This window comes from Cydia fagiglandana, chromosome 1, assembly GCF_963556715.1.
Source record: "Cydia fagiglandana chromosome 1, ilCydFagi1.1, whole genome shotgun sequence".
Lineage (NCBI taxonomy): Eukaryota > Metazoa > Arthropoda > Insecta > Lepidoptera > Tortricidae > Cydia > Cydia fagiglandana.
In genome coordinates, this window is record NC_085932.1 from 8,250,126 (window position 1) to 8,263,133 (window position 13,008).

General features: G+C 35.3%; 2 protein-coding genes across 2 annotated transcripts; one reads left to right on the forward strand and one right to left on the reverse strand.

Annotated features, from left to right (window-relative positions):
• Nucleotides 1–2,966: 2,966 nt before the first annotated feature.
• Nucleotides 2,967–7,623, reverse strand: LOC134680387 (spermidine synthase). The gene is made up of 5 exons (XM_063539516.1): nt 7,457–7,623; nt 7,082–7,300; nt 6,348–6,473; nt 4,909–5,207; nt 2,967–4,569 (listed from the first exon to the last, which is right to left on the reverse strand). The coding sequence occupies exons 2-5, from the start codon at nt 7,283–7,285 to the stop codon at nt 4,335–4,337; spliced, it is 864 nt and encodes a 287-aa protein (XP_063395586.1). The 5' UTR covers nt 7,286–7,300; nt 7,457–7,623; the 3' UTR covers nt 2,967–4,334.
• A 3,462-nt stretch (nt 7,624–11,085) lies between these two features.
• On the forward strand, nt 11,086–12,920 carry LOC134670524 (ubiquitin-like-conjugating enzyme ATG10). Its single transcript, XM_063528337.1, has 2 exons — nt 11,086–11,507; nt 12,454–12,920. The coding sequence occupies exons 1-2, from the start codon at nt 11,212–11,214 to the stop codon at nt 12,656–12,658; spliced, it is 501 nt and encodes a 166-aa protein (XP_063384407.1). The 5' UTR covers nt 11,086–11,211; the 3' UTR covers nt 12,659–12,920.
• Nucleotides 12,921–13,008: the final 88 nt, after the last annotated feature.

Consider the following 13,008-nt stretch of genomic DNA (forward strand, 5'->3'; position numbering starts at 1 on the left):
TAGTTTTCATACCTACTTTTTAGTTTCCCTTGCTTATAGTTCAACAAAAAATTTGAAAAGTGCTTGAGAAAAAGTGACGACCTCAGAGCTGACTCATACTTTGTGCAGCAAATGTTTTAAGGCAATAGGTAGCTGTCAGCTACCACTATTTATATTGCTTAACTACGAGTATGGTGCCCAAAGGCTTTAATTTAAGAAGCATCCACTGCAGCTGAACTTCCAGTCGTATGATTTGCTCTTCTAACGATTTTGCGATCTAGACCAGACAGAATACCTTGTTGGTGACCTTCCTGCGCTGCGAATACAATACCTACACCTACATCGTCGCAAATATATTATAGACCGACCGCTTAACTTAGTCGTCCCGCTCCGTCGCCCCCGTACCGCGCAGGCGAGGACTGAATAACGGCCAGCAGCAAACAACGATAGGTATAAGTAGTTTTTTTTGTTTATTTATTCTAATGTTACCGAAGCTATCGGTAACATTAGAATAAATAAACAAAAATTTTAAAAAGGTTACCTATTATATGGAAAAAAAAAATAACTTACGCATAGTAGCTCTGATGTCATACGGAGTTCTAAAAATGTTTACAATCACTCACTAAAAATGTATGCACAGCCAAAGAGCATATAATCACTACGTTTTAAGAGTCGGCACTCTCGAACAATCCTCGAACCGAATTATGAACGTACATATCCCAACACACCAAATACAGGCTTAAAGATCTCGCATCCAGGCCATAATTGTTAAAAAAAGAAAAACCACACAATACTACCAACACAAAAAAAAAACAACGCTAGGGCTCGACACTTCCAGTACCTACTGTTTATCGATATCGATAAATGTGCGATACGTGCTGCTGTATTTACCTACTGTACTACCTATTAATAAAATAAAAGAACATTATATATATATAAACAATTTTATTTTACATGATAAAAATAACATAGTTTATTATTCAAGTAGGCATATTACAATATGCTGAATTCGCGCGCATTCTTTTTTAATCTGGTCCCTTTTTATTGAAGGCACTGGATGGAGAATGATTTCCACAAATGAACTTGTTTCCATTCAGCTTTTGAATAGGTAAATAAATACGCCAAATCCTCATTTCCTTTTCCTCAGCTTTGCCCATAATCGACATCTGAAATAAAGAGATTATCGATAAAATTGGTCGTACACTATTCGTGTCATATGTTACTTAGTTTTTTACTTAAAAATACTTTATTCACAAAATATTTTCGTTTTAATCATGGATTGTACACGACTAAAACTAATTAAATTAGTAACTGTTAACGACTCAAAGTAAAAAATGAAAATATTGCATACAAACATCAGTTTACCGACCTGTTCGGATCAAGTTGGAAATTTGGCCAAAAATGCGTCAGTAGTTAGTCTTCTTACACACCCACTACAAACTTCACATTTCCTTAAAGATTTGGCCCCCATTTAAATAACAGCTAAAGTTATTTTACCAATTACAATAAAAAATAACCACGTATTTCCACGTTCACGACAATTCAAATGACGTTTGACGTTTTACTACCAATCATACCAACCTAAAGAAAAGTAAGTATAATACGTCTATGTTAAAAACAAGTATGGTATGTGCCACCAAAATGCAACAGCAGTCATTTTAATTCGATAAGATTATTTCTATGCCTCAATGTTGGTAACAAGGGCTTTCATAATTTATCAAAGTATGGGGTGTCGATGGGCTGTGCACAGCACAACGCGATATTAGTAACAACTATATGAAAAAAAAAGCTCGCACTGGAAAAATCTTCCACTGACATACACTGACTGACGTGACATATCTAATATTCTTTTTTATTTAAGCATTAAAAGTGGAAACTAGAAATAGGTTTGTCATTTAGAGACTTGGGAGCAAGTAGGTATTGAATTTTATATATGTACAGTCAACTGTAAAAATATGGGTGCACAAATGTCTCAAAAATATGTCCCATAGCTTTTATGTCAGCGAATTAAGAACTATGGGACATATTTTTAATAAGTTGGCTACACACATATTTTTACAGACTGTACCTAGTCAGCGTCATATAGCTAAGTACTTGCTTTTAAAATAAGCCATTTAAACCTACTACTCATTATGTTTATTACACACTGTTCAACTGGCTGTCTTTCAATCGCTAACACCAGGTTCATAAAGACTAACTGATTTTAATACACTGACTATAATTATAGTCCACCTAGAGTCGGAACACGCTAAGTTTTCATGCTAAATGCTACGTCATGGTATGGAGCTCCTAGGGATATACAGGGTGATTCAGGAGACGTGAGCAGGACTAACACTGCGCATTTTGTAAATTATAAGCAACTGTTTCGTATCAGTATTAGCGAGGTTAACGTTAATTTTCTAGTCGTGTTGAAAAAAAAAGTTATAAATTTATTTACGACATGCATGGTCACCCTACAATTAGAATACTAAACTACCGATATTCTGTGTCAAATTGAATGTCATCACGGTCTGGTTACTTTTGAAAACTCGTATCTCACTCAAGTTTGACAGTTTATTTTCTTCGTAATCATAATGCTGTCATTACGGTTAAAGAGGTTTTACGTTTATTAATTAGGTCTTGTAGGGTGACCATGATTGTAGATAATTAAATTTGCCCTCGCCAAAAAGTTAAAAAATAGGAAAAAGTGTGGTTGTTTCACCTAAATACGACGGTGATCGATCAATTATCAGTTACTGAGTGCTCACGATTAGTCCTGCTCACGTCTCATGAATCACCCTGTAAATGCATTCTTATACTGCCAAGCTTGTGCAAATTTAGTGTGGCAGGAGTCTAGCATATTCACCTTAGGGGTTAATTCCTGATTCACCGGATTATTTCGGATAGTAACGTACTAAAGTAAAACCGGCCAAACAGGAACCTAGCGAATCGGGAACTAACCACCTTTGGCCTAGCCTAGGCATGTTTGATGGAGAAAAAATACACAATAAAAAATATAATTTATTGTTATCGATGTAACTTTTACATAAATGTTTTATAAATATACAAAATTATGTATAAAAATATTGTATTCTATAGATTTTGAGAAAATGTTTCCCAATAGTGTAAATGCATTAAAAACATGGAATGTCGGAAATGAGACAAGCTTCAGAAGCGTTCTCGCAAATATCAAACGTACAAATATTTAGGTATGGTCTTATAACATTCAGTCTTAAATTGTAATATAACCTTAGCCCTATTAAAGTATATTGGTACTTCGTACCGATATATTTCAAAGATATGGAACAATTTCGAACAGTTGTATAAAAATATATATATATTTTTAGATAGGTTTACCTACTATAAAAATAAGTGCTCCATGAACCAAGTTTTGCATGGAGCACGAAGACACATTACATTTGAATGTCTTAATAAATAAGTAAAAATTAACAATTAGCCAACAGTGAAAACATCTACAACAACAACAGAATGAAATGCCTTTCCTTATTGCATTCACTATTACCAAATAGTTAGGTATAAAAACTAGGGTATTTCACATTTGATTTTGTTCTAATAAAACTGTTCATGCCCGAGAGAAAATACTTGTTATTTCATACTTAAGAGTTAGTAGAGTGGGTACTTATAAAATTCTTGTTTCCCACGGCACACGCTACGAAACTATGGTCTTTAGGTTTCAAGCTGAAATATAGTTGGGGATTCCATTGTCTATTTATTGTATTAGAAACCGCAAACCGGCGGCGCAAAACCAGGTTCAGAATGCTATTTATTTATCATCTCTATAGCCCTAAGCATTAAGAACATATTTAACTGTAGGTACTGGACCAAAAAGGCCACCACGCGCTAATTTAGCAGGTAAAAAATACCGCTGGTTTATACTGTTCATTCTGTATCTACTCCCTAGGGCCATAAGGATTATCACGCGCTCGAATACATCTAAGGCGGAGTCGGCACTCGTTGGTGGTTTTAGAAGGTAGTCCTCCACTGGTTAGTCCGTCATCCCCTTTGGTTGCCCCAGACCAGGCGGCATGTGTAAACGCATTTCCCCAACGTAAAAAAAGGCCATAAGGATTATAATAGAGAAACTTTAAATAGCCTTCTGAACCTTTTATGGCGCCTCCGGTTTGCGGTTTCTAATACAATACACAACAGAATTTCAAACTGGCTTAGCTTGAAAACTAAAGGCTATGCACATGACTTACATTAACTTTGAGTATATATGCGATGCAGTGTGTATTTCGCATTAAGAGCACTATCATTACAAATAACTTACTATGAAGTGTCACATGTTTACAATGAAGTTACACTTTTACTATGCTTAAATGTACCGTTAACTAGACCCGTTCCGAGTTAAGTACCTACGCGAGCTGATATTTAACAAACGTCGGCAGCACGAACGCAGCCTTGTGCACCTCTGAGTTGTAGTACCTCAGTTTCATGGCGGCTTCCTCTTCTTTAGTAAAGGTAATGGTGGGAACTTCGAAGCGCGCGTTGGGGGTGAGAGAGCCGATTACGAACCCGATCTGGCCGGACGGGTAGGTCGGTACTGACGCGTAGGCGTAGGCCGCTGAGGGGAACTGTTTTCTGCAATGGCTGTAAAAAAAAGTATATGTTAAACATAGTTTTTACAATTAACAGTCTAATCTAAGGCCTTTGCGATTTGTGTGAGCTTTAAAATAATACCAAGTATAGTTTGGTAAGAGTCACGTCCCTTTTAAATGGTGTTTAGGCAGACAAAATTAGGCCCACAAAAGGGACGAGGACAGTATTTTTTATCATACTGGTACTGACAAAATTGATTTGGCGAACTTTATGTACTTACCCATTTGATGTTGCCATGCTTTATTTATCTTAGGTCTTAAATATGTTGCCATTATTATTAAATAAGTACTATGATCTTAATATAAAGCTCGTAGAAAGAAGTAACCTTACCTTAGCGTACTCCTAACAAGTTCCAAATCATTCCAAATAGTACCCGCCTGCGAGCACACAATCCCGCCCTCCCTCAAGGCACTCTTCATCAAGCTGAAGTAATTCTCCTGAAAAAGACTGACGGCCGGGCCGACGGGGTCGCTGCTGTCGGTGATGATCACGTCGAACTCTGCGCTATGCTGCTTCATGAACTCGAACCCGTCGCCGACGTGCAGCGTCAGCTTTGGACTGTCGAAGCCTACGGCCATGAATGGGAGGTGTTTCTTTGATACTTCTATTACTTTTGCGTCGATTTCCACCTGGAAATAATAGTTTTACTTACAATATAGTTTCTAGCTATGCATAGGTTTTAGTATCAGCTACGCAATTAACTGATAGTTGGTAGACTTTATTCAGTCGCAATAAGGTTCACGTTTGGTCATTCTGCGTATCTGCGTCGACTATGATATTGCGTTACCAACAGAAAACATCAACCATGACTATTTTCGAAATGAGGGTAAACGCGCAAAGCTTAACGCAGATGGCGCTGAAATCATTCAAGAAACATGTCTTGAGAAGATTTGATAACTTACACTTAAGCCGGATACTCATTAGCGAGCCGTACCGTAACCGATGCACGTACTGTAACCAAAAAAACGTAGTTTGTACGTGGTTCGCAAGTTTGCGAACCACGCTCGCTAATGAGTATCCGGCTTTACCTACTTCTTCCTTTCAGGTGATAGTGAGTCTTTGAATTATGACTTATGAGTAGACAAATACACAAGTGCGTGTTTCGCATTAAAAAAATGTTTTAAATTTGAAACACCACTATACTTATAGTGGTAAGTTTCAAATTCTAAATCGAGAATTTATTATTTCAAAGTAAGCATACTTAACAAGTTGTCTTTATAGGTACATCCTGTTGCCGGGTCAGCCTGGGGTACGATAAGAGAGATAACCACCCGACCTTCCCAATTCCAAGTTCAGATAACAACACATTTAACTGTCTATCAGCCTAAGTAAACTAATACTTTATCTATACTAACAATGTTGGTATTATCACTATTTCAAATCCTTATCTAAATGACTATTCTACTGGTATTTAAATAATATTGGTTAGTATGTGTGTTGAGGGTTAATATGCAGTTATTGCAATTACTAATGTCGTAAACAAGCCTCGTTGTACTTATTGTTTAATAGCATAAGTGTCATTACTACACAATGTTGCTTTTATTACTCAAATATGAATGAATAAAATAATTATTGTCATCTTAATTGTTATATTTTTAACACTACATCATAATAAAACCTATTATGTTTATTTTAATCTAGCCACATGATTATGAAAAACGAAATAATATACCTACATATAATATAATACATCTGTATAACAAAAATCAAGTACTTACCAAATACTGTGAACATGTTTTTTAAAGTGTTTATATACATATAAAGCTTACCTGAACAATTTGTTTAACTTTGGGATGCTTGGCAACTTCTCTAGCTACTCCACCATCACCTCCGCCCACAATTAGTACTTTTTCAGGATTTTTGTGGCAACATAAAGGCAGGAATGATATCATCTCCTATAAAAAAAAACAAATAAATAAATCAGACATAATATTATTTACACACAATTTAGCTTAATTACAACAGAAAGTCATTTTTACAAATTTATAAATGTGTCATTGGTAGGCAGTTTTCATAATACTCCAAAAATATTTACCTAATGTAATTTTTCATACATACATTTTTTTTATTTATTCAATAAATCTTACAGCTATCTTCACAGTTTCTTAGTGCAATAGTGTAGGCAGGCTATTAATGTTAAAAAAATATTTTGTCTAACATGTTGTGACAAACAAATTTAAACAATATAACTTTTGTAAATACACTTTCGGAACAATAACATAATTAATAAAACTATGTCAGATAAATTGGCAACATGGTTAAATGTACGCAGGGCTTGTGATCATATGTATGTTACAATTTGAGTGATTCAGCTTTTTACTAATTATTTCATTTGTTTTGTTACAATGAACACTGTAATCCACCACATTTGTACTTATTTAATGCAAATAAATTTCCAATCACACTGCTTGTTTGTGAACTGTAACATTGTCATGCAGTGATTTAGTTCCACTAATTCGGTTTTTTTAATTTAGTTAACTGAAGTGAACCCAGTTAAACTTACCTGATAAGAAAATTCGTCTTTCTCAGTACACTGTATTATCCCATCCAGTACCAAAACTTTACCTAAACTAGTAGTATCAAAAACTTGAACATGTTGGTATTCAGATTTCTCATCACAAAGAACCTCCTTCACTTCGAACGAAAACGTGCCTCCCGGCCATAATTCGCATGCCTCAGTAAACCAGTTCTTTTTAAGAGAGTCCATTACGAGAAATTGTCTCTGGAAATAACAAATAATTCATAAAAACTTCAAAACCCAAATATTACAAAAACGGAATTCTTATTAGAATATATTTATTTTCTCGAGATTTTTCAGTTATTACAGACAAAATGTACCAAGACGGTAATTAATTACAGTTTCAAAAATTTGACTTACTTTCTGATGCGCGAACTAAGTCAGAGCACAGAATTGAATATATGAACAAAATTAATTTGTTTAATAACTCCTGAAGAGTCAGAATGCGTTGTAACTTCACCGCAAGTTCAATCAGACTACCAGACTACGAACTAGAACTACGAGTAACTTCGTGAACTTTTATCGGGTCGTGCGCATCCACTGCATCCACTAGAGTTTGACAGTAAGTGACACTGACAAGTGACAAACAGGACAAACAAGTGTCAGCTGATCCTACCAAAGTATTTAAGATACAAATAAAACCTCTTAAACGCGGGCAAATATATAGATCAAAGAATATAATACTCACTAGGAGATATAGATGCGTTGTATATATTAAAATTTAATTTTGTAAAAGAATCTAAGAATAAAATAGAGATTAATGTTATGAAGACAACTGAAGTGACCATAATAAATATAAAGACGGTCAAGCAAATCTTGTCAGTAGAAAAAGGCGCGAAATTCAAATTTTCTATGAGACGATATCCCTTCGCGCCTACATTTTTCAAATTTGCCGCCTTTTTCTACTGACAAGATCTGCTTGACCAACTATAGTTATCATATTTTTTCAAGGGATGTCTAAACCAAAGAATATAATACTCACTAGGAGAAGAACGGTAACTCCATACAAAAAAATGTCCCCAACCGTTTATACGTTTATACTAGTGGCGCCGTCTTTGTGTACCAATGGAACTAAAGTTGACAACTGGTTTAACCTGGCGGGTATTGGTAGGTAGTAATTCTGTTGATAAACATATTTGTTATCTTCATATCACGAAATATGTATATGCAAGATGCAAATATTACCCCTTGTTTGTGGTATTATCAATTGATTTAAATAAAAGGCATGTTTATATTTATAACATTATATATATTATTTATTAAAAAATGTTTTACATATAAAAATATACACTGAAAACTGGCAACTGGCAACTTAATAAAAAAATAGACATTAATAAAGCGCATTCACAAAGTTTTCAGTACCTTTTATACAAATAACATTAGGCGTGCCTACCTATTACACTTTACACACAGATACACTACACTTTACACACGGCATTTTACACAGATTTCCAACTTGTATTCATACATTTCTTCACGGTTAATTAATACGCTTTCCAGATGCGTTATGACTCGGTTCCTTCTGAACCCACTAAAGTTGTAAATTTCACTCTGGCTGCTTCAACAGCCGTTGCTCCGCATTTAGCACATTTTCTATGTGCATTGCTGTAATCCATGTAGGTACAGACTTACATTCTTAAGTGGTACGTAGCGGTACACGTTGTATGTATTATTTAAAGAGTTAATAAATAAAATTTTCGTTATGAACTTTAACCACAGCAGTTGGACAGAGTCATTGACAAATATATTTTTTATTATGGTGGGTAGACGTACCTACCCTCCATATATTTTAATGAACATTGATAAAGACAGTTGGAAGCAAATATTCATTATAAAACTTAATCGCATGTAATTAAGTTTTAAGCGTTTTAAGTCCCGTTTTATGATTAATATTGTATAAAATTCGTGATAATTTAAATCAGAGTTGGGAGCAATGTTGCTGTAGAAAAATGTTTTTATTTTTATTACTCGCAACTTTTTCCCGGAGGCCAACGCACACATAGAAGCTTAAGGCGCACACATGCGCAATTATTTGGGGACATAACTTTCTTAGGAAGTGAACAGGCCTTGGTCTAAACACAAACCTATAATTAGCTGTCTTAAGCCCCCTATTCACACTCCTACATTGTAGCCCGCCTCGCAGGACTACGGCGTAGGATATAGCTCACACACCCTCCTACGATGTATGTATAATAGTACGCCTTGCAGGACTACGGAGCAAGAAATAGCTCACAGACGGTACTGAGGGGCTACCGCGAAAACCGAAATTCGCAATTTGCGGGGATCTTTCTCTTTTACTCCAATGAAGGCGTAATTAGAGTGACAGAGAAAAATGCTCGCAATTTGCGAACTTCTATTTTCGCGGTTATAGCCCTGTTTTGCCGTCCATCACCAGGGCCCAGTTTTATAAAGTTACAAGTTACAAGTTTACAGGCGTTTACTGGCAACACTTGCTCCGTTTTTTACAATTTGCGTTTTATAAAAGTACTGTGTTACAATTTTACAGGTTACAGGTACAAGTGCCTGTAGCTCAACCATAGACGAAAATACGGGAGTTTTATAGTTTTAAACTCATAATCGAACAGGCGTTTTATAAAAAAATTGTAAATTACAAGTGTAGATTGGTACACTTGTAACAAAAACTTACATACGTCTTGAGTCCTGTAACAGCACAACAGCAGTTACTTGTAGACTCGTTTTCTGAGAGATTTTAAACTTTACTCTTTATTGTTAAGCTCCAACGCCAACGATTGTGCCAGGGCATGCATACTTTTCCATGCACTGACCTTATCAGTTTTTGTTAATGTATCTGAAATATATAGTAAATAGGAAATAAAGTGACAATATGTTTGATATTGATTTTATTGACGATTCGTTTTATTTTATCTACTATACTAGGAAATGGAAAGAGATTATTGCCGATATTTGTCGTTGATTTATTAGCATTCGTCTCTTTATATAAGTATAGTGCATTCACATTATGGTAAAGTGTACTACTATTCATAATTTTCGATACACACCGTATTTATCTTTGAGCCGCTACCGAAACGATACATTTTGATGTAAGAATGTGAAAGAGTACCTACTTATTTACATGTTATTTACTTATTACGTAAATATTTCATTAAATCTAACTTAATCTGAATCTGAAAACGGCCCAAAAAGTATATCCTTGGCATGGAACGCCGCTCTCAACCACTCGATTTTTCCTTCATTTCTGGCCATTTTTCCAGTAATTAATATTTTACAGCAAACAAAAACACATAATTTAGTAGAGAACCGAGTATCTATGAAATACGTTTTTTTTAAAATAATGATGTTCTTCACACCTGTAGATTTCACATGTAATCGAGATTGACCGTGGTTCTTTACAACTGTAATTATTTATGTGTATTTATAAAACACCTGTAGCCGTTCACAGTGCATTACAGGTGCCTGTAGCCTGTACTCTTGTAACCTGTAACTTGTAACTTTATAAAACTGGGCCCAGTACTGCTTCGTTTCTCACAAGTGTCGGTCTACTTACTCTTGAAAATGTTCTTGCTCCGTAGTCCTGCAAGGCGTACTACAACGTAGGAGGGTGTGTGAGCTATATCCTACACCGTAGTCCTGCGAGGCGGACTACAAGGTAGGAGTGTGAATGGGGGGCTTTAAGTGATATCCAGACGGGACTGATCAAATCGGTTGATTTGATCAGATATGAAATTGGCGTCAATCTCCAATTACAGGTTTATGGTGATATTAGAGCCCTCTAAATTGAAAAAGTGCCCCAGAACGAAAATACTGGTCTCACAAATTGGTATTCTTGCGTTTGCACCTCATTTTATTGGTAATATCACTAATATCGGTCATTATCGGCGAGCCAAAATGGTATTCGCGTCCACACCTCCTGATTCGATCGGGCAATTCAATCAGATTGGCGAAAAATGTACTAATCTGGATACGCCTTTACGTCAATGTCAAGTCACACCGACCGTGACAGTGACACCGGACACCGTCGACAGGACAGTCCGTACACTTATTGTTTTGATCAACAGCGATAGCATAATTATTCAAAAATATAACTGTAGTTTTTAGAAACTAATTGTAATTACTTTCATTATGAGTTGTAAAGTATGAGCGCTATATCGTACGAAGACTTTATCAATGCTGCTGAACAATTTTTAAAGATATCACAAAAGATAAACGACGGATGGCAATTGTTGCAACTACAAGAAGATAAAAGTAAGATATATCTCAAGAAAGAGAGCTTTAAACTTTGTGAAAGAACAGGCGATTCTACTCTTCTAAAAACTGAATATGTAATATTTTACAACCATAGTTATGGCGTACCATCATTCAGTTTTAATGTGTGGAACTCGACAGGAGCCCTCCTGACTTTGGAGAATATTAGACAAATGTCTTTTATCAGGTAAAATTTGCATTTGATTTGTCTGGGTTGTTTATTCACTATGCCCTCCACTATAATAGTACTTTTCCCCAGAAGTAACATACTTTTTGCATCATTGTTCCTATTTTATAAGTTAACTTTTTGCCATTGTCATTACTCAAGGTTTATTGATAATGGCAACAGAATGAGAAAAGTATGACGAGTTTTTTTTAATTAGAAAAGTTAATGAAATCATAAATACACTGCAACATAAACACAATGCTATCCTCCTAAGGGGTCATCCATTGATTACATCACACGTTTAGGGGGAGGGAGGCGGTCAAGAAAATGTGACATATTGTGACATGGGGGAGGGGGGAGACACAAACTTTGTGACGTCACTTTAACTTCATCAGTAACCGAAAATTTATTTAAATTATTTTATTCGCTGTACATTTAAATAACAAGTTTTTAAAACGATAATCGTTTTTATTCGTTTAATTTTCTTTCCTAAGCTGTTTTGGGTTATAAAATTACTAATATTTATATCATCAATAATATTTTGATAAAATATTAATAATACTTAGGTACTTAATTCGATTTGGCGTAGAAAAAATGTGACGTCACACTAGGGGGGAGGGGTTTGCCAAATGTGACCAAGTGTGACAAGGAGGGGGGAGGGGTCAAAATACCTAGAAATTCGTGTGACGTAATTAATGGATGACCCCTAAGGCCCAGCCATACAAATGAAAAATGCAAAATTTGCCACAGAAATTTGAACCTACAATGTAGGAAAAAGAGTTGATTTTGCGTTGTTCAAACACTGAATGAAATAAAGCAAAAGCAACTCTGTTCCAATCGAATATGATTTAAATTTCATTGGACTGAATAAGTACCATAGGTAGGACCTTGGGCCTTAGGAAGCTATGACCATGTTTAGTTTTCTGTACCTATAGCATTGTTGTAAGATTATTCAATTTTGTTTCAGTATCAGTGAAAAGGACTTCTACTCTGTTGTAACTCAACAGGAGCACCCAATTTTCTTCCGTCCATATTTCATGGTGCATCCTTGTCACACTGAAGAACTGCTTTTGGCGTTCAAAAACAAGTCAAAGAACATTATTGTGACATTTCTTGGATTAATAACTGTACTGATAAAATTAGACTTGCCAGTAGAATATGGGTTGAGTTAAATTATTTTTTAAATCTGTTTTATTATGTATTTTACGCTATTTTTTATTAATGCTGTTGATTGGTGATTTATAGGCAAGATTAAATTAGGTTGTTTATGTATCAGCATGTCCAGTAGACCTAGACACATTCACATAGGCCTCCTCTACATTTTCCATTTTTGTCCATCATAATTTTCACCAAGGCACTTTGCCGAAACTATTTAGTTATAGATATTATCTGCTGTAACCAATATTTTTACAATACAATAATCTTTATTTATTACTTTACTAGTTTTGTCTGAAAACCCCCAACTACAGTAACTAAGGCAACACCAGTGGGGAGACACTCCTTACTTCGGTCGAACTTGGCT